This window comes from Puntigrus tetrazona, chromosome 10 (genome assembly GCF_018831695.1).
Source record: "Puntigrus tetrazona isolate hp1 chromosome 10, ASM1883169v1, whole genome shotgun sequence".
Taxonomy (NCBI): Eukaryota; Metazoa; Chordata; class Actinopteri; order Cypriniformes; family Cyprinidae; genus Puntigrus; species Puntigrus tetrazona.
In genome coordinates this window covers 5,892,169-5,918,569 of record NC_056708.1, presented here as the reverse complement: position 1 = coordinate 5,918,569, position 26,401 = coordinate 5,892,169, and the positions used below count along the sequence as shown (strand labels likewise).

The following is a 26,401-nucleotide window of genomic DNA, read 5'->3' as shown; positions in this document are numbered from 1 at the left end:
AATGCATTATAAAAGAGTGTAATGCATTTGAATTATTCATGTGCTTTGTAATACATGTCACTGTAATTAAGTTTAAAAAAAGTTTAAGATGTTTATTGCAACAATGAACTGATAAGTGTAACACGGTTACAATTATTATAATGCATTACGGGGTGTATTACAAGGCATAATTAATGCATTAAAACATTTTAAGTAAAGTGTTACTGAAAACAAACAAAAAAAAAACACTGAGCAAGTCATAGTGATGCTTGACATAGGACAATAAATGTGTAATTTTATGAAAATAATAAATAAAATTGACAATAATAATAATAATAGTAATAATTGCCTAAAACTAATTGTACACTATAGATTTTTTAATGTAAAAATTAAAAAAATTATCAAAATTCCATTAATATACAGGCTCAAAATTTGTGGTTCTTGAATATATTATATATTTGATAAATACTGAGCAGATGGGAAATGTCCACAGAGAAAATAATGTCTGGCGATTATGGAACACAAAACAAAAAGTGCAGATTGTTCTTTAAATTTTTAATTTGAAAACTTTGTCATTGTCCAACAGTGGAGGGGGAAAAAAAAGGTGTATCAAATCAATAAGCTTACAATTCATTTTATCATCGCATTGCAGTCTGAAGAAAGTGTCTCCACAAACGAGGTTTCTTTCCAGCCACAATTGTAACGCCAATACAAATAAAATAACTAAAACCTTTAACTATCACGTACCTCCTCTTCTAGTTCGCCTCGATTGTTCAAGACTTAAAAAATATCCAAAGAAACCTTCCAAAATTCACGTACACCAAAACAACAAAAACGACGAGCTTGTGGCACAAAACACGCACATGATGACAGGAAATGAACAGGACGCCGTATCAAACATGACGAAGGAAACGAGGCACAGAGTTCACAAGAGTTGAGCTCTCAGTTGTTTTTTTGGCAGCCATACTCGAGGAGAAGTAGATCCTCAGATAGACCAAAGGAAACGTGTCCACGCGTCAAAAATACACTTAGAAAGGGACAAAAACACAGCTAGACTTGAGGATAGTTCACCCTAAGTTAAACCCTGTTCCCAAAGATGGATGCTGTGGTGCTGGAGTGTTAGTGTTCACTAATTGTGCGCCACTGTGCAAGTAATCCAAATTCTGCGATCATTATTCAAACGTTTGGAGATATCTGAAAGAAACCCATGCTGCTATTTTTCCAGTTTACCTCCATTAGCTTCCACTGTATGGAAAAGAGCAGCACGGACGCCGTTCAAGATAAAAGAAAAGTGTAGAAACGAGATAAAGTTGAGTACATAACGGCAGTATGTAATTTTTCAATGAGCTATTCCTATAAACTGAAGAAAGGCTTGTCTGTCCTCAAGCTAACAGCGTGGAAATGCTTTAAATCAGTACGAGACTGAGACGTATTAGAGTGTACCACACCATTCCAGAAAGTCTGACACGGCTATGACAGCATAGCAAAACACTGTTGTCCTTATTAGCAAGATGCGCTCAGCTTTGAACGCTATTGGTACATTGGGCCGTATCGCAAAGTAGGCCATGTTGTAGAAGCCTAGTTCGAAAGGTCCTGATATGTACATGAAGGAAACTAACAAAACGACACAACAAACAGAGAGACAGATAAAACTTTTTTTTTTTTTCATACAGGGATCCATCAGCCCCATCAGACAGATTTTTATCTATGTTTATGAGATGATATATATAGGTGTATATATATATAAACAAAAAAAAATCAGATGATTCAATGTAACAGGCGTTGTCTCCGTCAGGGTTGTGTAAAAGATTATGCAAACTTGGTATAAAATTGCACGTGATACGGTCATAAACATTACGTCTGTGCTATTCATTTTCCATCCTCACCAAATGAGTTTGGGGTCTACGGAGAGCCCTGTCTTTTCCTAAACGACTTCCGAGTCGTTCCACCCTTGAAGTCAATAAAAGAACTAAATTGGTAGCGTTTGTATTAATAAATAAAATCTTAGCTAGCGCTCAGACATGCTCGTATAACCTCGATAAGTCACATATTTTGGTTGATTCCATTTTAAGGAGGGTGAACTAGGGGGGGATCCTTTATCACCTTTTGGGTCGTGTGATTGAACCAAAATGGGATGTTTTTTGCCTCCTAGTTGAATTGAGCCAGTGTGGAGCCTGCGTGTGCGAATTTGGTTTAATGCAACGCTCCAAACGCTTCGAAAATGAAATGTGGTACTGCTAGAACATTCACAACTGGCGAAAAGGATACAAAAATGGTAAACGAGAAAGGGCCTAAAAATGAGAAGTTTATCACTTATTTTCCTCAAAATGGAAAGACTAGTTGAAGGAATTACTAAAAAAGGGAGAAATGTTGCTGAAAAGACTAAAAGGGGTAGAAAGGGGAAGCAGGGGGGCTTCTTCGTACAAACTGCAACCTTCTCCCTAATCCACCTGGGCCATGCCTGAGGCACTTGATCGGATCGGTGTTCAGATGGAGCTAGCAGGGGGAGTTGTCAGTCTTTTCCCGATATAGACCCTGTTTTAGAGATACAAGACAAAAGAAAGAGAAATAAAAAAGTCAGACACTTTATAGGTGGAACTTTGCACTGTTGTTTAAGGAATAGTTCACCCAAAAACACAAATTTAGTCATTATTCACTTACCCTCATGCTGTTTTAAACCTGTATATGTTTCTTTCTTATGTTTAAAAGAAAAGAAGATATTTTGAAGAAGCAAACAGTTAAACTACTGTGGAAGAGTCTATAAGCCCGTTTCCATCACTGAATAAAAAATAGTGACTTTTTATCTCACTAAGCTAAGATAATTACAAGTTTACGTCTTACAATTCTTTTTTTTTTTTTTTCTCAGAATTGTGAGAATTATAAACTAATATATAATATATATAATACATAAACTCGCAATCAAAGCCAGAATTGCAAGCTTATATCTTAATACCTGTGACCGGATATAAACTTATGAATTTGAATGAAAAAAGTGATCAGTTTGAGTGATCAGAATTGGTTTCACGATTCAATTTGATTACGATCATCACGTCAACGATTCAATATTATGATTATATCACATTTATTTTGCGCAGTTTTATTATATAAGCAGGCTACTTTTCAAAATAATTATATATTATTACTTTTATTAGTATATAATTAAGTATTTTTAAGAATTCAAAGGCTAAATATAGCTTCAAAACAAGCAAATATAAATGTAAGGAGGAAAAGACAAAGAACACAAGTGACCAAAAAAAATTATTTTAATATCTGGGAGTGCTTTAAGTATCGAAAATGTACAGGCAATCATAGTGATGGGTTTTTCTTTTTTACTCAGCATTACTGCCATATGCATATGTGAATGACGTTATGGGCTATAATTGATTATGGTCTATTCAATTACAGATGCATAATTATCCAGGTCCTCATTTCCATGCAATGATTAATTCTGACAACCCTGAAGTATTCTCAGATGTACAAGAAAAAAAAAAAGTTTAAATTCTTGTCAAAATAAAATAAATAAATAAATGTTTTCTTGCCATTTTTTTCCTCACAATTGCAACTTTTTATTGTGTAATTCTGACTTTATAACTCACAATCGCAACTTGCAAAACTACGAATTGCAACTTTATACCTCACAACTGTGATTTTACATCACACGGCGAGTTCTAAAGTCAGAATTGCAAAATATTAGTCGCAACTCTGACTTTATAACTCACAATTGCAAGTTCATATCATACAATTATGAATTTTTTTCCTCACAGTTGTGAGTTTATATTTCAAAGTTCTGAGAACAAAAAGTCAGCAATCCTGAGAAAACAGTCAAAAGTCACAATAACCTTTTTTATTTTTATTTAGTGGCGGAAACGGGCTTCTATATGAGGGTAAGTAAATGATGACTAAATATGAACTGTCCCTTTAAGATACACAATAATCAGTGTTGTGTGAGTAATATTGAGCTGTACCAAAGTCTCGTCCGCCTCATAGTGGAAAAATTTAAAGCTTTACATTGCATACATTTTTATGTTTAGTTATATTTAGAAAGTTTCCTATTAATTAATTCAGTCAATCTATTCATCCCATTTTAACAAGGATTCTGTAGAGAATGCGGATATTTTGCGTTTTAAAGGCGTTTGTAGTAAATAACAAACAATTAAAAATACTAAAGTAATGTGTATTTGGAAATACTGTACAAATTTTGAGCACATGAATGACCAAGCTAATTCGTAAATATGACTGGGAAATTCAGAACTCTAGATTCATAAAGATACATAAAACACTGTGGAAATGCTGATCTATGATATATAATAAAGGTATAATAAATTTATAATCTACATAAAAAGATTAGTGAGCTGAAATTAAGTCTATGATGAATTACCTTGCAATTAATCTTCATTTTACATGCTGTATTTGAATGATTTTTTTAAAGGCATGGCGTAGGGGACAACATGTCGGTTTGCTTTTTGTACTCCCAGAATTTAGCACCAGAAGGAAGACTGAACTACATATGTGTGAAGTGTGGATGTGTATCTACCCGAGACCCAGGACCAGGATGTGGGACAGAAGCAGCGAGGGGATAAACACTTTGAGGAACTCGGCAGAGAAGATGCCTCCTTTCTTCATGGCTCCCGTCTTCCTCATGCTGAGAGTCACTGAACGCCGCGGGTGCCGGAAATGAAACTCCCTGTCAGAAAGATAAGTCTAATCACAACAGCATCGTACCGCCTGCAAACTTTGTTGGAATATGTTTGTTGTAATAAATAAAAGAGCAAAGAGCAAAATAAAAAGAGACAACATTTAATGTAAATCTTAAAGTGAAAGAAAAATAAAAAGTATATATATTTATAAGTATATATAAAAACATTCAAAAGGAAAGTAGACATAAAAAAATGATATTAATACAAACTATAATAGTACTTAAAGTGATAGCCCATCCAAAATTTTATTTAAAATGAAATTTTGTTTCAAGATGAACCCTACAGGTTTGAAACAACACGAGAGTGAGTAATTAATGACTAAAATTTTTGGGTGAACTACCCCTTTAAGAGTATAATAGTAATGGCTAGAGCTTACTTAGGTGGAATATTCTCTGGTCTACTTGACCAGTCTGCGACGCGGTCTGAATCCTTCATTAAGATGTCATCATCTCTGATCTTCTCCATGACTTCCTCCTGAGTGGACACAGACGCACCCAAACGCAAGCACAGACAGGTAATGAAGATAAGCCAGAGTGCGTTCCATAAATTAGATCCACAATGTCCTCAAGAAGAAGTACCTGACTGTCCCTCCTCATGTCCACGTCGAAAATGATCTGGCCTTCGTCCTGAGGACTGTGAGGTCGAGGAGGGCTGTGGAAGCGAGCAGTTCGAGGAACGCCATTAAAACTGACTTTGGTATGACTTCGTCTTTTATGCCTTAAAGCTTTCATTGTGCGGAAATGGGCGGCTTGTACATTCCGCTGAACATCTCCTTTTGTGTTTCGCAGCACAAATAAAGTCATACAGACATAGTTTTCGTTTTTTGTGCGAGCAGTGCTTGAGAGAACATTAGTCTGTGTACATATGAGAGAGGAACACTGTATTCCCTGTATTCCTACAGTAAACATCCAGAATCATATGACTCACCGAGTCTGAGTGAGATAAGGGTTATCATGGCCGTCTACTATCAGCATGAGTTCAGTGTGAGCACGTGTAATTTGGTATGGATGTTTACAGCTCTCTATCTACGAGGTCATTAAACTTAAGCTGTGAACTCAGGTGACATTTGCAGATGATATATATACGTGCAAACGTGGACTACGTAAACAACATCTTAAAGGGATAGCTCTCCCAAAGATGTCATTCCATGTTTTCTCAATTTCACCAGGTTTGATTGTTAGTGTAAATAACGGAAATGATGACCGAATTTTAATAAATACGCCGTCTACCTGTCGCATGAGGAGTTGCTGCGGCTGGATTCGTGCTGGGCATCTAGCAGGATTTTTTCCATGTCTCCGTTGTGGATTGAAGATGACGAGGGAACATGTTCTAGCCCCCCCACCATCCCATCATCCTCCTCCTCTACTACCTGGGCTAAAGGGGGCGGCACCGAAGCGCTGGAGGAAGAGAGAGATGCGGCGTTTCTGTTCATCTCCAGCTCTACCCACGATCCTAAAAAATATACCACAAAACAATCACAACTTTCAGAAGGATTATAAGATAACATTACCTTATTTGTGACGTTGTGGAAAAACACTCGATTTTTTTTATTACTCTAATGCAGAAAAGTAACAATGCATTATGTAGAGCGTATAATACTTATTAAATGCCGCTCGTGGTACATGAATGCATAGAATAAAGTCTTGATGCATTGACCAAAGACAGACTGTCCAGATCTGACGCAGGACAGAGATGAAAAGAAAGAACAAAAGCAAGAAATGGGATTGGCTTATTTGGATTGTGAGAGTGTTTACAGTGCAGATCATTTAATATTTGCTAAAATTACAATTAAATTCTGCAAAGTCGTGTACATGGCTAGACTCAATTTAAAAATGTATGCATGCTAAAAAAACAAGCATATCAGCGTTTACACAAATAAAGCAGCCCAACTGTTTTCAGTCTTGATAATGATAAGAAATGTGTCTTGAGCAAATCAGCATGATTTAATAATGATGCTGAAAATGTAGCTTTGCATGACAGGCGTAAATTACCTTTTAAAATATATTCAAACACAAATGAGCTTTTTTCAACGGTAATAAAAATACATGCTATTACTATATTTTTGAACCAATAAATGTAACCTTGGCCAAAATAAAAATGAAATGAAATAATAAAATAAAATACATTTCAATTAAATTAAATTTTAGAAAATGTAATAAAAATCAAATTAAATTAATTAAAAAGTATTGCAGTGCAAATAATCTTAACAGTCATAGAAGAAAACTATTTTCTTTACAAAAATATCAGATTTGGAGGTCAAATTTGACATGGAAATGATGTTGCATCCAATGTATCCAGCCTCCGAGACAAACCGAGGCAGACGGTGGCAGACAGTGGGATTTCCCTGTAAGTCGTTGGTGGTCTGGCTCAACTTTTATTTACTGTGTGGTGAAAGGGCAGTAAACGCCTGCCTCTCAGACTCATTACAAGCTCGCTGATATATGAGTCACACCTGACCCTACGTGAGTCTGAGCAGGGACGCACTCCTGAACGCATGGCCTGATCAACACAAACACAGACTCCTTTTATCCGTGAGTCAGGGATGAGCACTAAGCTTCCCGTGTTCCCCTTTCACCCACATCTGCCGTGCTGTCTCATCAGAAACGTCCGCGTTATCACACAGTCAATCCTCTGTTTACCCCCGGCCCGACGGCACACGCTGTTAACCAACCAGGATGAGCTAAGTATAAACCGAATGCCTCGCGAGCCGCTTCCAGGAAAACAAAAAAAGAGGAAGACAAAGAAGGTCCTTCCTTGGGTTGAGCAAACATGGATCATGTGACAAGGGCCTGCTTTGACTCTACTACATTTTCCCATCGGTATGAACGGGGCATGTAAGTCTCCGTCCGATCCTGAAGGGAAACGTGTGAATTCGGCTGTGCTAGAGACGTCTGACCTTTGTCTCGATCAGCTGACACAAACAGTGTTGCCGTGGCAGCGGGCAAGCTGAACATTCTGGCCAGCGGTGGAACGCTACTTTGGCTGTCATCAGGGAATATACAGAGGTCAAAAGATCAGATGATTATATCACAGAGGCTCATTTATGAAACGCTAAAGCATCGCGGCTTGATCAATGAGTTGCTCTGGTAGCCAAATAAGCTATTGGCTGAATCTTGCAAAAACAGGTCATACTTAATCTTGAATAAAATATATATATATATATATATATATATATATATATAGATATATTTGTTATTCTCATATTTGATATTTATTTTATTGCCTTTTACTATTATTAAGTCATATTACATATCAGCTATAATGTACCAATACAGAAAAAAATAAGTTTGAGATCGGTAAGCCTCTGACATCTTTATGTAATTCACTGATTATTATTAAATATTATAACATTAAATATATTTATATTATATTAAATAACATATATATATATATATATATATATATATATATATATATATATATATATATATATATATATATATATATATATATATATATATAAACTACAAATATAGATACAGAACATCATGGACAACTCTTAATTAAAACAAGCTGGCACTTTTGGTTTTATGGAAGAAACATGACCGGACATGTTCTTGACAGGTTTTGAGATTCATCATTAGATCTTTGGCTGTGGTCTTTTCACACGTCCTCCAGCCAGCGCTCATCATGTTTAGTACACAGCCAGACATATCCGAATTGTCAAACAAACACTATTAAGCGGAGCCCACGTTTGGCCATCTGTTACACTAAAAGAACCTGGCCAGCATTAAGATGTCATTTCACTTTCCCTAGGCAGTCTCTTAACCCTTGTGCGCTCTTCACTTGAAGTGTAACGTAAATGTAATTTTGTAACAAAATATTTTTATTTTACAAATGACATTTTTCTCTGTTTATTAATGATTTTATTTGACATTTGTGTTTTTTTACTTAGGTTTGTAAAAAAAAATATATATATATATATATACACACACACACATATATATATACATACACACACACACACACACACACACACACACACAGTACATGCCTATGTAATTTTCTATATATCATTTAATTCTTCTTTAGCATTAAAAAGCATAATTTTGTCATTTTCCATGAGCTTTTTTACTTTTTGAATTAACGTTAAACATTGAATCATAATTAACTTGATTTATTTTGCTGGTAAGCCTTTAGGACATCAATGCAAGCACCTTGTTCATATATGGAATGAAAGATACTCAACCAAATTTTCTGCATGAGCAAAGATCTCCACGAATTTTCCACCAACCTCCCTCATGACACAGTTATCTATTTTACATGAACAAACCTCTGCTCGTTCACGATCTTAAAATATCATGAATCACCGCCCTAAACTCACACTCCCAGTTCTATTTTCTGGCTTTCTTTCTTACACTTTCCACACGTAGACACAGGCCCGACCACGTTCGCCGTTGCTACAAATAGAAATACAAATATTACTATTGCAAAAAGCGTAGCCCATGAATATTAATTATGTTCTACTGACGCCGCTTTAACTTCCCTGCACGGTTTGGTCACGTAGCCGAATTTAAATTCATTACGCGAATCTTTGCCATTTCGTTATTGGCCAACTATATCGCCCAGTGTCTGTCCTCAGCCAATCAGTACGGCGTACTGACTCACTGCTAATTAATATTCATGATTCATTCCTTTTCCATAGTAGATTTTATTAACTGGCGTCCTGAACTAGGGTCAACAGCTGTGAGGACTAGTAGTGGTCTTAACTAGCTTTGGTCACAGCGCGCACGTAGCTCACTTGGCATTACATTAATATTGGTCGTTTACAGTGAGTGACTGTTTAAGTACACTGTCCAAAATATGTGGTCTTAATATTTAGACAGCGAGATTTAGCGGTCTGCTCTTCGCCTTTCGGAACGCACACTAGGAATTTCAACAAGATTTATTAGTTTCACGTAACTTTAGCGCATCCTTAGGAATTCCCACTAATGTTATAACCAAAAAAAGCATATATAACTGATTTGGATTTTAAATAGCGGGCTGACAAAAATGTTTTTTTAGCAAATCCATACATATTATATATTTCTTCGTTATGGTCTGATTCTAGATGTTAATGGGTACTTTTTCGCCTTCGAGTTATTCTTAAATTTCATACGCATTTCTTCTACTAAGCGAATCGAATATTAGTTAACAAGTTAAATCTAAGTGGTCTTACGCCAAATTCTAAACCAGTTTGTTTGCAACCGCAGATCACACAAAGACCTAATTTGCTGCCACATGCCATGCGTTACATGCCAAACAAATAAGAACGCAACATTTTTCCCGTGGGCCTCTTTTTTATAACACACCTGAGAAACACGGGTATGTGTTAAATATTTATTCCACGAATAAAAATGGGGTTTCAAGCATCCACAATCTCCATTATCGAGTTGCTCTAGTTCTCGCCTTGTTGACATCGGCTTTAGCCAGCCTACAGAAAACGTACAGTCACGCTATTGGTTCGGGTCGAAGTCAATCACTTTTTAAGACCCGCCTCCACACACGACCTCAGCGGCCAATTGGACAGCTCGCTTGTCAATAAACACGACGCGGTTGTATTACAGCAAAACCCGCCTTCCTTATGGCGCAAAAAAATGTTGACTGTAACTAAAAAAAGAGCATTGTACGTCAAGCAAAAGAGTTAAAAGTATCAAAAAACACCATTACAGACAAGTCAAAGGCTTATCTATCAGATTTTATAGATGTCAGTGCTATACTGCGAAGCGCTCCGGTTGTACGCACCGTTTAACCCAGGCTCCCCGTTGTTGTCTGCCGGAGCAGCAGCGTCGGACATCGTGGCTCTGTGCAGGGCGGCTTGCATAAGACTGTCAGCACCGCGCGAACACACTCTGCGCACGCATACACGCGAGCGCGCACACGCACATTTGGACCTGCGCGCTCACGCGTGACGGAGAACTGATCACGGATCGGACTTTTTGTGGAGAGGGTGCTTTTAAGTTCAATAACTGCGTTCAGCGGCTGACCTCAGAACTGTTACAGGAGCCCCGGTTTCACGCAGCGCTAAAATGACGCAAATGGGTTCATATCTAATAACAAAGATACCAACATTGCGTAATGGACTCAAGCTGCTTATTTATAAAAAACGCACGTGTATTATGACCGCAGTCTGTCGATAAACTACAATGCCGTATAGCAAGCGCATTTAATATTTATTCGTTAAAACAAACTATCTACTGTTGTTGCCAACACTTTTTAGTCATTCAATAGCAAACATTTTCAATTTCATAAGTAACTTTTCATTTAAAGTATGTTTATCTTTGGTCAGTAGTTGTTTTCTATTATACTAGTTACCCATATTGTGAACAAATTGCAAACTTTTAGTGCAGATGTGGTTCAGATAACAACTGTTCTCCCATTTATTGATTGCATACTGAGTGAAATGACTTATTAAAAAAATACACTTGGTTTCAGCACTAAATTGGTTGATGATTGAAGAAAAGCAGAAAGAAACCACGCATACCTGCACATATATATACGAAACATGACATAACCTTTGAACAACTTTTTTTATATTTCACAAAAAAAGTCGACAAGAGTGTCGTTTGCAAAAAAACCTGCACTTTGTTTGCATTTTCAGTACCCGAAAAGAATTTAAATGCCAAAAATGAGTTTTTAACTGACTAAACAAAAATTAAACAAGGTGTTGTATAAATTAAAAACATAAGCAACTAATGGAAATGATAAAAAAAAAGCTTAAATTCCTAGCATGATGATGCCTCGTTTTATAGGGTATATTTCTGCCATGCTTTTATTTTTTTTAAGTTAATCCAATATTTTAAAAAAATACGATCAATGTTGTTAATCTGTTATGACCATACAAATCTGAGAAGGGATATTTATCCCTGAAATCCTCGAAGCAACGTTTAAAACCTTTATATACGCACGCGGTAAACTGCAAACCCTCACGGTTCTCAAAAGCCTCCAATATCCTATATTAGATGCCACACTTAAAAAGCGTTTCAGTTTTGCACCAGACATGCTCCGCGAACCCAAAAGAAGAGGACAGGACTCTTGTTTAATTGTTTGTTCCGTTTATAAATACCATTTTGATATCATAATCTCTATAATCTTTCTCAACTTGTAACTCTTGAGATAGAGAGAGAGTGAAGACAGAAATCGGGCATGGATCACAAAGGAAAATAAACCCTGTAAGGCTGAATGACTCGTACGTGAGCGAGCAGTCCAACTGGAGTGTGTATGTGCTTGAACAAGTGTAGATGTTAAACTACTACAGCAAACACGGCAATGCCGTCTGTGCCACAAACGGAAAAAAAAGAACAAGAAAAGCTCTTTGGGCCAATGTGATGGAGAGTGTGTGGATATCTGAAAAGAAACGGGCAAAACCTTTTTTTTTGTAGCTGTAATGGAGTGTAACGGGACAGTATGAAATGTAATAAGTAGTGAACTAAAAAATAAATCTAAAAAAAAACAACAACACTTATTCTTGAAACAGAATTAAAACAAACTAAACAACTTGGCAGTTTCTCTGAGAAGATTAAAAACGGTTACAATGGCACGAAAAAACATGGAGGATTAAAGGACACGGGGACACATCCGCATGAGTTCAAATGAGTTTTTATACAGACACCTTGAATAAACCAAAGCCAAAAAACAAAAGAAAAAAAAACCAAAAACGCATGTTTGAAATCTGTCAGATTGCTGCCCATTTCGTCCCTGGGCTTGGACTTGTGGGTAAAGGGAAAGGGATGGAGGGTACAGACACAGGTTGGCACTACATCACCAGAGCAAGGCGTGTGTCTCGGTGCCACGGAGGCCGAGGCCAGGTCGCGCTCTTCTCCAGACCAGTTTGAACCAGTTTACTCAGTATTGGCAGCCGCTAGTTGGCTCGACTAGTTCATTCTGTCCTGGAGCAGGCCAAGGTTGGTTACGTGATGACGGTGGCTGTCACAGAAATGATTTTTGCTAGTTCATTTTTTTTTTTTTCATTTTATTTTTTTCTCATTTTCACATAGAGAGAGAGAGAGGTTCGGAGGTTTTCTTTCCCCATGACGACAGTATTAGTTCGCTTTTTCCTGGAAGATGTAGAGGTTGTTGGTGGTTGCCACGGCGATGATATTTTCCTGCGGGTGCCAGGCGGTGTGTAGGATCTTCTTGTTGAAGTCCAGGCTGTCCACGCTGATCTCGTCCTTCTTTCGCTTGCCGCCCGCGCAGACCCTGCGCGGCTTCAGGACCTGCCGGGGCTTGCAGCTCTCGCGCGAAGCCTCCAGGGTGACGTCCCGCCGCTGGCTGCGGTCCAGCATTCGAAAGAAGTTGTTGTAGGATCCAGTCATCACCACGCTGGGTCAAGAGAAAAATCGGAAAGGCGGGACGTTAATGAGTCATCTATAACCTAGATCAAATCGGTTTCAGCTACTGCTAGGCTAGTAATGTCTAGATTTCTAGAAAAGGGACTGGATGGTATGATAGCGTGCCAATTGTTCGATAGCATTAACGTGTGTTCATGACACGCTAACTCAATCTTCCTCTACCCTGGACCAGCATGAGGTCTGTCTGAGAGCGATTAGAGGTTCCCTCCAGATAAGAGCCAGTCCGGGCCCCAACGGAGTCAAGCAGGCTCAGTGACTGACCGAAATGTTGACTGCTACTTTACTGACTGGTCAGCTTTTAAATCTAAAAGCATGCCTTAAAAAGAAAATGAGCCTTTATTACAGATTTCTACGAGAACTCAAACTACTTATTTTAACCGTACACTGCTATTTGACGCTTGTTTCTACATTTTAGCCTGACACGTTTTCTCAAAACAAAGCTAACTTGTCGGAACGACAAACTGTTGGAATAAACGAGTTATAATAAACTTATATTACGCTACATGTTTCAAAATAACTAATATAAACTACCATGCCGATGTTTGGATTTTTTAATAGGCTTTTAAAAAATGTTTTACACTCATCAGGGACGCATTTATTTGACTAAACCGACAATAAAAGCAATTATTGTGAAATTGTAAACATTTTAAATAACTAATCTACTTAATGTTCCACCAGAAATATATAAAGCTGAATTTTCAGCATCGTTACTCCAGTCTTTAGCGTCACATGTTCCTACAAAAATCATTCGAATACGCTAATTTGTTGTGATGCATGATTTTTGAAAAAAAAAAAAAAAAGAAATTTAAAAGGAAAAAAAATAAAGATGTTAAAAAGATTCAAAAGAAAGTATAAGCTTGAGAAACTTTTACATTTTTATTTCAATTAAGCACATTCTTTTATTATGGAAATGATAGAATGCAGACGACTCGTTGTAAAGTCTAACCTGTCATTTCCGTTCCAGCAGCATTCGAATTTATCAAAGATGCAGTCGTTCTCATAGAGAGAGCACAACTTGCTCCTGAGGTACTCGTGAACCTGTGGAAGACAAGACACATAACACTATGATCTCCAGTGAAATGCTCACTCAACCTGATGCTCACGCGCACAAAAAAATAACTCATGCTGACCTCGTCCGAGCCATGAACGATACTCAGAAATATGTGGGTGTGTCGAGATACTCCCAACCGGGTGAGGCAAAAATGCTGACTTGTAGGTTCAACCTTAAATCCTACACTTTTAAATAGCGCAGGTAGCGCCCCCTAATGTTAACTAAACTAGTATTTTCATGCATAAAATCACTAAAATCTATTTGGAGTGCTTAATGCATGACTGATTGAGTGATTTACTGCATTGGGCTGACTGAGACTCGTCCTAATACTTGCACATCATTGCTCTTTTGTTGATTTCGGTTGCTTCCATTGTCCTCATTTGCACGTCGCTTTGGATAAAAGCATCAGCTGAATGACATTACATCTGTAAATGTAATATTTTTTTTTTAGATGGGGTGTTTTTTAAATAATAAGTAAGATAAGGTTTGTGGGAAAAGTAAAAAAAAAACCCAAAACAACAACATATATACTTAGTACAAACATGCTTAACTTTTTTTATTATTTTATTATTCTTTGAAGGCAGAAGGAAAGTGTGTGTGTGTGTGTGTGTGTGTGTGCGCGCCTGTCTGTCCACCCATTTGAACATCAATCCGTTTTCAATCAATATCAAAGACTTGTTGCTTTTAAACGACATTCTCATTAACGTTCATTAATTTTAATCGCAATGCCATAGTTATTAGTCATTTATTGAAATGCCTTACTTTCAATTCATTGGTAATTAACAAATATAATCATCTTTTGCTGCACCTCTTTGGACAAGACACCTTAAGCTTTAGCTAAATTTATACACTTCCAAGTCTTTCATTTCACGATTCAGTCATGTATTGGTTCAGAAAGGCGCTTCATTTAGTAATTAAGTCAATATTAATGAATGGGCCAGCAAAAACAAGTGAAGAAGAGGTGGTCTATGAACTATGAACTCACCTGGTATGTCTCAACGGGTCGATTCTCCATGTTGAGATCCCAGATTTTGACGGACAGGTAGTCTCGGGTCATCATGTAGCGGCCGTTGTGACTGAACTTCACGTCTGAGATCGAAGAGATGATTTCCGAAAAGAAAGAGCGGTTGCTGGGGTCCTCGGGTTCTTCGAACACTACACAAAGCAGAGGACAACTAACGCATGGCATCGCAGAATGTGCTATTTGGTAAACAATCGAATTGGATTCGTTGGCGAACGAGACGCAGTCAAGCTCGTGTAACTCACGTTTAGAGTGCTTGTCGCAAAGTGCTGTCGCGCGCATGTCGCACAGGCGGATGGTGCCTTTGCTGCTGCTGTAGACAAACGTGTTACATTGGTGAGGGTGGAACTCTGCGGCTGTGATCACCTCCGTCAGCTCCTCCATGTTGGCCGGTTTTATGTCCACGATGTCTGACGCCGAGTTAAAGCCACATAACGTTGCTGGAGAAGTCAGGAGAGATTTCGACATGACATTCAACAAACACCCAAAAACGACGATCCTTTATAGGATACTGAAGCTGCGGTCCGTGATCTCTAAGTGCCACAGGTTGATGCGAAGGTCGTCTGCTGACAGATAGGTCTCGTTGTCGCTGTTGACCGAGATGGAGTTGATGTGGTAGGTGTGGGCGTTGGCAAAGACCCGCCGCGGACTGGCCTCCACCATGAGATCCATAGGCCTGAATACTGGCACCTGCACAGAGCACGTAATTGCTTTTATGAATACGTAAGTCACTGAGAGCAAAAACGCAAACGGAGAGAAAATAAATGAGCGTTTCCCCACAGACTCTATTTGTGGTGGCATATACTGTATGCAAATTCATCCTCTGTCAGCGAGAGGCACCGTTGAAGTGGTAGATGAGGTTTCCCCGGTAACATTATACACAATGAAACGCTGTTTTATCAGGCATTACGTTCAAGATGAAATGACAATATTATGGAGACAGTCAACGATATAGAAACATCCATTTGAATCAATTAAAAAAATAAATCGGCGTATGGACTTTAAAGAACACAAATTACCTTAAGAACGCAAATTAAGATATTTTGGAAACCTGAGCGTTCTAGACAGTCATATGGGTTTAATACGACACGAAGGGGAGTCATTTATGAATTTAAATTTTTGGGTGAAATCTCCCTTTCACATGTATTTAAATTTTTATCTAATTAAAATAAATAAATAGGCATATATATTTGTATATCAAATAAATGCCACTCTTTTGTTTTTCTAAATGTACCACAGTATAAAAAAAAAATGGTTTTCTACATTCATAATATTTCAGCAGTCTAAACTGTAATAATACATCATATTGTAATATTCGTGACAAGGACTGTTGAATGCTTTTACTGTTATTTAAAGATAAAAAAAAAGGAATATGACTAACCCAAAATGTTTGAATGGTACCATAAATAGGTTATAACGCTCACTAATCTTCGATTATTATAACGTATGATTAAATATGGCTAGTCAGGTAATTTCACCTCGCTTCAGAATGCTTTTAAGTTGCATGTAAACGTGTAAACAGCCCACAGCAAACACCTTTTTGCATTTTATGAATGATTTAGGTTCAAGTGTGTGAAAGGAATCAGATACGGCAAGCACGCAGCGCCATCTGCTGTTCAAAACTAAGCTCAGAATCGAGAAAGCGCTTGAAAATCTCAGAATCGTTTCTCTATTTGCGATGCACCGATTTATTTTCCCATCGCTATTCTTGAGAGTTAGTTTTTTTTTGTCAACACAAAGCCAGTTCTTGCATCAATTTTCATGCAAACATTGTTTTTTTAGTGCATTATAGCAGACTTCTATTCATTTTTGCATAAAAAACCCCCTCCTTGGTTATATTTGGTTTTGTCTTCGAGCGGACGGCGTGTGACTCACCCGTAGAGTTGTGATGGTAGCGGCGTCTCTGTAGCGCCCATCCTCTTCTTTAAGATTGTATCCCTCTGGTCTCTTGTCACGTTCACTGATCTTCCACAACTTTATAGTTTTATCTGCGAGCGAAAGCACAGAATAACAATCACCTTCTAATGTGGGATCTGCCCTCTGACTCGTGTTAAAAATAATTCTGTGAGTCACAAAAAAACAAGCCTGTTTCCACGAGCAACAAGAGGTAGTTTGACTGGCGTAACGAATCAAGTTGACAGTTGGCCAAATTTTAAAAACATCTGGACATTTTTTTTCCCCACATCCAATCTGAACTCCGTCCCCACAAATATCATCCTCCAGCGTGTGGGTGAGCGGAAGATCAGCACTCGAGTCTATTCAAGACTTAAATACACACCGGTTGCATAACTCGTCGGAGAATTCGTATTTTTAGACAGCATGGAGATGCATCGGTGAGTCAGGGAAAAATCTGGAGAATTAGCAGAGCTCACATCCATTTACTCAAGTTATTAAATGCATCTCCAGTTGAAAATATGGATTTGGTACTGACTGTATTGCAAGTAAAAATCTGTCTGTACAGTGCTGCGCTTTTAAACCAAAAGAAGAGATTTTGGGTAACATTTCTATAAAGAAATGATTTAAAAACTGCATGCATTGCTATTCGGATAAATTAGCTTGTGTTACAGGACGGCTATTTTGTGGTTTGAAGGATTTACAAAATATTAAGGGTCACATAAAACCCACGTATAACAATTAAATAATTAAAAACAAAGCTTTGTGTTGCTAATTGGTCGTTTGTTAGCAAAAAATAAATGCATAAAAAACTGTAGTGAATGAACAAAGACAAACATGCATTTTATATTATTTGTAATAAAGCAAATGAATAAAAATAATAAAACCTAATCTACTATGCATCAATCCACAGTAATGTGAAATCTTGGAATTATCTGGATTTTAATGCAAAAATGAATAACATTTTTTTAAAAGTTACATATGACTTTTTTTAGAGATAATTTTAGAACGTTTTTAATGTTTTTTTATTTTTATTTTTTTCATTTGGCTTTTTAAAACAATACAAAGTATTTGGTAGAATTTTAAAATTAGATTTGTACCTATTTATTTCTTTTCTTTTTAATTATAAATGGCAGTTTTTGGAGAATGTCACAAATTCAGTGCGTTTAATTTGTTCCGAGTTAAAATGACAATCTGGCATATTTTTACATCTAGCATTTCTATTATGAGGTCTGATTGGCCCACTGCTCTACTAACCATTTGTGGACAACAAAAATTGTGCAGCATTCTTTTGCGGTAGCCAGCGGATCTTGTTAATCTTTTCCTCGATTTCCAAGCTCTTCAGGTAGTCGAACTCAGGCTCGTGGCTCTGAAATGTGCTGTAAACATTGTATTCACTACGGCACTGTGGCTGACTCTTGTTCTAAAAAAAAAGAAAAGCACATTTTAGCGAGAAGGACGTAAGCGGGAATGAAAGCGGATGTAATGTTACTATGAAACGGCCTGATCCTTCACCTCAGTCTCCTGCTGGAAGATGACAACTCGACCGCCTTTATCCCCTGTGGCTAGCAGCTCCCCTGAGTGGTTGAACTCCACAGTAGAGATGATGTCGGCTGTAGGACGGGCAGAAACAGACACATCTGTCAGATTTCCTCCCCCCAAAAAGATACGTACCACTGATCCATCTCAACAGCCACTGAGGCCTTGCCAAAAATAATCATTTAATTTGCGATTTGCTTCAAACACGCATTTGGCCTCGAAAGTCGAAGAGTCACTGACTGACTCAACGAGAATCTTTAAATAAAAAGGCATCCTGACGCGCAGATCCGTAACCCAGATTCCCTGCCACAATATGTGCTCCTGAGACGGATGCCTCAGTCGTCGATGGGGCTGTGGACTGACTCGTAGCAATTTAACCCTTTAGACGCCAGTAGAGCAGAAGAAAGCAGGAGAAAAGAAGAATGCAAAGGCCCTTTTGTTTAAGTCTGACCTCCCTGAGGGCCAAAACTCAAACGAAGTCACCGAATCAGGCCAGAAGACTTCGACAAGAGGCTTGAAAATACAAAATGGAGACTTAAGGCGAAGATTTGCTTGGTTTTAGGCTTTCCTATCCACCCGGCGTCATCAAATATTACGAATTTACAGCTCAGAGTGACAGACTGTAGGGCTGGGTGATATATTGAATATTTATGATATCTTCTGTGTAATAATACTTTATTAATATTGCGGTACAATAAAAATGCAAGGAAACACCCAAAATTGAAGTATAGACATTTCAATTAGGATTTTATTTCAATGACAACATGGACGATAAGCGTATGCCGGCAGGGAAAAAAAGACTGCAAGCTTATGCGTTTAGCTCCAACCGACTCCAAATTACGCCTGCTTGGACGGTTCTAGTGATTCTGAAGACATTGATTAGCTGGATCAGGTGTGTTTGTTTAGGATTGGAGCAAAACTGTGGCCCCCCAGGAATCGATCGCCAAGCCCCGCCACCTTAGTTACCGTTGCTCCCTTGGACAAACAAACGTCGCTGCTCACGGTCTTACAATGACAGCTGCGGTGTGAAAACCTTGTCCCGCAATGTTTTAGCACAATTTTGGACACAGAAGGCCGCCAAATGGGAATTAAACATTCCATGGAGTTATTTATAAAACATTTTTAAATAAACGCGGTTGGATAACCCGGAGCGAGGGTTTACAGTTGGCCACGCGAGCGGAGACACCTCGTATCACGGTCGGTACAGTTGAATCAAAGTATATTTAGCCAGTTTATTACGAAGATACGGTGAAATGTAGACCTTCGTTTTTGACCTACACTGTACGAGACGCTCTTGGCATGGACTCACAAACGCCAACGTCTATAGCCTTAGCCTTGTTCAAGCGCGAGATGACATTAACGTTCTGCTCGAGGAGACGAAAATTGTATGACAGCCAGAAAATGAACATTTTGAGGTTGAATGCTTAGGGACATTTTGCTCCGTTTTGTTCGGATCGACAAAATGTAATGCATTACATATTCTCTCAGGACACCTGGAAACAGTGTTACAAATACCCCAGACCCATCTTTTTTCCCCTTATTGAAGCATAAACCCCATAAAAATTATTTTTTAATCAAGCTTCTGGTTTTCCAAATGTTTCTCTATGCCGCTGAAACCTACAGATGTGAGAGTTCTGCTCTCCGTGCGACTGATACACGGCTGCCATTGGCTCATCTGCTTTCGAGGGAAACGACTTACTGATAACTGAGTTTGAGACGAATGGTTTAAAATACTTCTGTATTTTTAGTCAAGCAGAACCCTGCACATTTCTATTCTTGTCAATTAACTGTACTTTGTTAACCATTTACTGTATGTTTTTGAATTAATAATAAAAAAAGTATCATTTAAACTATTTTGGCTTCGTTAAAGTACTGTATTGTGAGACCAGCATTGCATTTTGAACCAAATCACGACATGAGTGTATTCTTACACCCCTATACTCTACATTTTGTCTGTTATACAATTAACCAACATCATAAATAGTCTGACATTTTTGGGTCACGAAGTTTAAAATAATATAGACTGGTGTCAGTAGACCAGTTTCTCATCTAGACCATTTTTCTGCATGTTTAAACATGGAAAAATGGACTTAAACATGGAGAGCGTTACGTTATTGGCAGCCCAAAGAACGATTAAATTAGCCGAACTACTTATGAGGCTTCTTATAAATGCTAGAAGACTGGAATATTTCCGTTTTCTGACTTGAGTTTCAGTCACAAACACGCAGAAAGCTGTAAATGTTCATAAATAATTGTAACCATATATATATATATATATATATATATATATATATATATATATATATATATTACATATTTTTAATGTAGTTAAGACTTTAAAATAAATATAATTATTTAACAGTAATTACCAACATTAGCAAACATAAGCTGAGAATGAGCAGCAGTTATTAATCTTTTATTAATGTTATTTTCCTCATTTACTGATGCACTACTAAAATCACTAGCTGTGTCTTAGAATTAGTTAAAGCATCATGAATTACCTAAAGAACTACAAATGAATAAATGCATAGATTAATAAGGAGTAATGAATGCATTATTCATGTTAAATTGTACATTAACGTTAACAAATGACACCTCATTGTAAAGTGTTAGCAAGATTTAAATTGTGGATGACTGAGTGGTAAACGCCTTTTCAAATCATTTTAAATCCACGCAACATATAAATAATCTCAGAACGATTTTAGCTATGCTGAATAATCCAAGCTGTGCTAGACAAAACAAAATCCTGTATAATCATCGAAATGAATATAAACATGCTTCTAACTCCGATCAAAGACTCACGAAACAGAGCAATGAGCATTTCCCACAGTGAAGCTAATATAAGCTGGTCTTGGACAAAGCAAGTGTAGTTTCTTTTAAACAGCATTGCGGAGGACCTAACGTGCATATGAGTGTAAATATGTCTGAATTCGGTCGATTAGATGCTAGAGACTCTTGAAGAGCGAGGTCTGATGAATTAAAGGTCATATAATGCACCACACATAGTTGCACTTGACATCCTGCTGTTGACAGGAAACTAGAATGATACGTCAAGCTGTTGTCTTCACCAATGGACGGTACTATTAATAAGCATGACAAAAGGTGTTTCCTAATTCGTGCGCTTATGCACTCACCCATGACATTTTGTAGCTAACACACTACAAAAATTCCCACAATCCGACTGGATCACAACAACCGTTATAGAGTACAGTCTTTTTACTTGTTAGTTCTAGAAGTATTTTTATCAATTTTCCCCCATAAAGGAAAAAAAGTGTTTGATTTATTGTTTAATGAACAAATCGGCTAGAAGATTTTTGATTTATAGCAAAAACATTTGAAAAAAAGCACTATTAAAAGAACAACCCCACGAAGAATTGCAAATGCTGATAAAGTACACTGATCAATTTTATTAATTCATTTTTTTGCCTTTGTGGTTTATTAAAGGTTTGTACCGTAAATACACTATTAAACATTTTTCTAGCGAAAGAGTGAATTTCTTATCTTTCGTTTTGTGCAAACAAGGTAAATACTGCCATCAAAAGAAGAAAACCGGCATCCTTTGCAAAAAATTTAAATAATAAACATCATCCAGGCCTAAAGAATTATTTACAGTTGTTAATTATTCCTGTAGAATGCTATATCTGAAGCCACTCGATTATCTAATTTGCTCTGTGGTGAAATTCTACAGAGCATCATGGGTAATGTAGTTTTCTATGGATTTAGCTGCAAAACACGATTAAAAAAAACCCAGATGGCTTCAACAAAAGCTCTATTCATTATAAACATTGGCGCACACAACAGGTCTGCCTTTAAAGGTTTGCCTATGGAGAAAATGGATGGTTTTTACTGGGAGCACAATATTATCTTTTTGCACACTCTTGACTGGAAGAGTCTATCCGGACAGACACTCACCTTCAGCAACGTCGTCATCGATCGCACCTTTCACTTGTGAAAAGCACCACTGCACATCGTTTCCCCCGCCTCCGGCTCCTGAAACCACAAAACGTCACGTGAAGTTTGTCGCGCAATAATAAATAAAAATTCATCTCGGACAAAGGGGGAAGATATTTTGATGCGTTTAGAAAGATCAATAAATCCATGAGGAACTTTTAATTTGCTAACATTCTCTAGCATTGGATTTCTTCCTTCCGCATGACAGCAAACCAAAAAATACAAGAGCGGAGTACTACACGAGGCACAGTGGGAAATAATGCAGCCCATTTTCATCTGACTGAAATTCGCCCTCATCTCACGCAAAAAAAGAGAGAAAACAACGGAAATACTGTCTACAATAATCCATATCAAATTAAAATGACGGCTCTTGCATCATTTTTTAATGAGAGGACAAACGGGCTGAGCCAACTCCCGAGCGGCCGTTTGAGGCAAAGCCAAACTGGTTGGGTTTGTTCACAAGACAAGTGGCTACAGGAGACCCAATAAGAGGAACAACAACCGTCCCTAGCACGAGTTAAAAGGGTTTTGAGTAACAGTACTTAACTACTGTACCCGAGTATCGCTGAGAAATCTGTACTTCACTAAAGTTACTACTGTTAAAACCAATAAACCCGAGCACACGATTTACTTAAAACGAGGGAGCAAACTTAGTCTGAACGCGATTAATCGCAATTAAATTGTCACAGTCCTAATTTCATGTAAACTTAAACAAAATTTATGTTATAGGTCACCAGGACATCTCAACCAATTTGGAATAAAAGCTGCATTATTCCAGCCAACCGTTACTTTACAGTAAATACAATAAATGCAGCATTTTTAGAGGAATGGTTCACCAAAAAATTATTTTCCCACTTTAAATACAAAACCTGAATAAAAAAAATAGAAGCGATTTATCGCAAAAAATAAATAAAAAAATTTAAATAATATTTTTTAAATATTTTAATCATTTTTATTTACACACACGTACATACATACACACACAAGCAATTTTAAATACATAAAATATATAAAACAAGTCGTTACACCCATAATCGACAATAATTGTTTGTGGTGGGCAGATTTTTTTCTTTCCCCTCAATCAGCGCCAAATGAATCCTCCCAACCCTTAGCATCACGTTCTGTGAAGGAGCCCGAAAGATTATAATAACCGGCAACATTTCGGATTTTCACCGCTGCGGACGGCGGTGCTTTAGCGGTTTAAAGTCACGGAGGGAAGCGAGCAGCGGGTTGCCTGCACATGACTCTGCAGATGCCGGTTAAAGTTCGCTGGAGGTGATTTAAAACAGGCCGAGACGTCGAGCACATTTACACACCAGACCAGGTGATGCATATACACAGAGAAAGACAAGCGGGACACGTTACCCAATGCCTATTCTTTTTTTTTTATACAACCGACATTAAAAATCACGCAGCCCGAGCGCGCATCCCGCTAACAAATGATGAGTGGGTTTAGCCGGACAGAATCCGCGCAAATGCAACTCATCACTAAAACACCCCGAGGTCTGGGTCACTCGTGATCGCAGAGAAGCCTCGGTACTCAAACGATCGTCGCATTACGAATAAAGACCGATCGCGATCAGTTGTGCCGATTTGCTGGCTAACTGGAGGGAAACGAGGAGGCTAAGCGGCTAGGCTACTGTCAGTGAATCAGTAACGCCGATGATGGCTTCAGTACAACCGCTGCGCTCACTGTAACGAACAGAAGCCATCGCTCTAATATAGATGATTTAATACAATCTTTGCTCGAGCGGCTCATAAACTTGTCAAGTTACCTGCCATGGCGAGAGTGGCGATGTCGGACCCTAGTCTTGATAAGCAGTGTGAAGGCAGCGACCAGAGCAAGATTTCCAAGAGAGTCGCCGGAAATGCAGTTTTTCAAAATAAAAGCGCCTGGACGTGATTTTCTGAAAAAAAAAGGGAACAGAAATTCAATTAATAACATATAAATGGATTTAAAAATAAAAGTGGGTGATTATCAGATTAACAGCGGGATATCCTCATCCTTCTATGAGCTAGTGAAGCAAGTAAACACAGAAAATGAAACCGACAAAAGTCCTCCTTTGTTTCTCCTGTCAAAGACACTAATTCCATTAATTATCCTGCAAATTTTGGATCCACATAAAGTCTCCTGTTTTTTGTATAATAGTTTTCCATGAGGAACTTATAGAGTCCTTTCTGTTTACATGCAATCATAAACTATATATATATATATTCACAATGCAATGTTTCTGGAAATCTGTAATGTCTCCTGTATCAGCCATTCTAAAAACAAAACAAAACAAAAAAAGCTTAACAGAAACCATCACAGAAATTCTAATGGTTTCCATTATCAACCATTAACGTTTTCCAGTAAAACCATTACAAAATTCCTTTTTGTAGTGCGTTTTTGGCACTTTTCCAATAGGATTTAACGTCCCACCAATAGAATCAATCACATACCAGTAGACACCATTATACTTTCCATTAAAATCAATACAGCTCCCATTATAACCATTACATTTTTTATTGTTTTGGGCATGGTTCTTTTATTTTTTTCAGCAGGGATTCGTGCACTTTATTTAATATTGCTACTGTTTTTGCAGCCAGCGAGGCCGATACATTATTTATCGTTAAACTTATTAGTGGTAAATGATACTGAAATATTCATACTGGTGAATGTAAATGATGCCAAAGAGCTTCATATGACATGCATCTCTAGTGTTTAGTTTTAATTGCCATAGTGCAGTAGAGCAATGCCCATTTTATTATATCTAATGATGCTTAAAAATGCATGATGCGCCACAATTAAATGTTCCTTTCAATTAAAAAAAAGATACCAAAAAACTCTGATTAACAGTACAAAATATCATTATTAATTTTGAAAACATTAAATGACTACATTATCCAGTCTGCCTTAAATGTTAATTATGTACAGTATTAATAAATGATAGATATCTTGAACCTAAGTGAACATAACCCACATCATTTTGAATTGTGGTTTATTTAGATTATTAATAAATACCTGATATGCCTTATAAAATGGGTTTACACCATTCTTAAAATAAAATATTTGTTCCATTAAATAAAAAGTAACATTATTTTATGTTACATATTTTATGTTATGTTACAATTTTAATAAAGTAGACTGAGATAATTCTCCAAAGTATTAATACTTAAAATGAAGACATATTAAAACTTATAACGCGCATATTAAACTTTATTAAAAGCTTAGCTTGTTCTAGCTGTATTTTGAAGGAAAACTACGCTTTCGGGCCCGCTATTACGTCACTTCCGGCTCTTACCTTCGCTTGCTGCTGCTAATTTTTGGTAACAGAACTGTCCAGATAACTTTGCCGGATTTATTTTATTGCAAGCAGTTCGTCTGGGAACGGATGAAGACGGACCTCAGAAAGCAGCTCTTTTCGGTAGTCCTTTCGTTCAGGCCTAAATCTTAAGGTCCTAAGGCTTTCTTCCTGCAACCCACCCTCCTCACAGCTCTATCCTCCTACACTTCTCTCAACATTCAAAATGGCGCAACCCCGCCCTGTTGTGACGTAACCGGCACTGGCCATTCATTACTGGATGCTGGGGGGTGATGACGTAACTGCAATGATTTTGCCTGGCTGTGTGGGCGGCTGTGAAACTACACCTAAACCGAGCCCAAGCGCTCATAATATAGCCAATGTTATCATAAGCTATCATCTATATTATAACGCAATGTTTGTGTATATATAAATACATTGTTTTATTTTTTTAATAATGTGTGTGTTTGTGTGCGTGCATAAATAAACCGCAACTCATATTTAACAAGTTGTCTAAAAAATTAATACTTTCGGGGATTCTCATTAACCTTAGCTTTAAATGCTATAGCAGCTCAGTTACACCCATAAAGACAATTTTTTTTTTACACCCGGAAAGGGTACAGGCTCAATAAAAAAAACCAGATTTGATTGCTGCG

General features: G+C 37.5%; 2 protein-coding genes across 2 annotated transcripts; both read right to left on the bottom strand.

Annotated features, from left to right (window-relative positions):
* Positions 1-519: 519 nt before the first annotated feature.
* On the bottom strand, positions 520-10,557 carry bnip3lb (BCL2 interacting protein 3 like b). The gene is made up of 6 exons (XM_043250302.1): positions 10,401-10,557; positions 5,906-6,128; positions 5,255-5,327; positions 5,053-5,150; positions 4,514-4,663; positions 520-2,514 (listed from the first exon to the last, which is right to left on the bottom strand). Exons 1-6 carry the CDS (start codon positions 10,477-10,479, stop codon positions 2,466-2,468), a joined length of 672 nt encoding a protein of 223 aa, XP_043106237.1. The 5' UTR covers positions 10,480-10,557; the 3' UTR covers positions 520-2,465.
* A 1,136-nt stretch (positions 10,558-11,693) lies between these two features.
* Positions 11,694-25,967, bottom strand: ppp2r2ab (protein phosphatase 2, regulatory subunit B, alpha b). The gene is made up of 11 exons (XM_043250743.1): positions 25,746-25,967; positions 24,237-24,368; positions 22,423-22,500; positions 18,487-18,584; positions 18,229-18,394; positions 16,954-17,066; positions 15,591-15,768; positions 15,324-15,488; positions 15,043-15,212; positions 13,953-14,044; positions 11,694-12,977 (listed from the first exon to the last, which is right to left on the bottom strand). Exons 2-11 carry the CDS (start codon positions 24,241-24,243, stop codon positions 12,698-12,700), a joined length of 1,347 nt encoding a protein of 448 aa, XP_043106678.1. The 5' UTR covers positions 24,244-24,368; positions 25,746-25,967; the 3' UTR covers positions 11,694-12,697.
* Positions 25,968-26,401: the final 434 nt, after the last annotated feature.

Coding starts and splice junctions, on each gene's coding strand:
- bnip3lb (XM_043250302.1), bottom strand. CDS start 10,479: ATGCAAGCCGCCCTGCACAGAGCCACGATGTCCGACGCTGCTGCTCCG. Junction 5,151..5,254: donor ACATGAGGAGGGACAGTCAG/GTACTTCTTCTT, acceptor GTGTCCACTCAG/GAGGAAGTCATGGAGAAGAT. Junction 4,664..5,052: donor CCAGAGAATATTCCACCTAA/GTAAGCTCTAGC, acceptor TCTTTCTGACAG/GGAGTTTCATTTCCGGCACC.
- ppp2r2ab (XM_043250743.1), bottom strand. Junction 17,067..18,228: donor ATTTTTGTTGTCCACAAATG/GTTAGTAGAGCA, acceptor TTTCGCTCGCAG/ATAAAACTATAAAGTTGTGG. Junction 15,213..15,323: donor TTGCGACAAGCACTCTAAAC/GTGAGTTACACG, acceptor TGCTTTGTGTAG/TGTTCGAAGAACCCGAGGAC.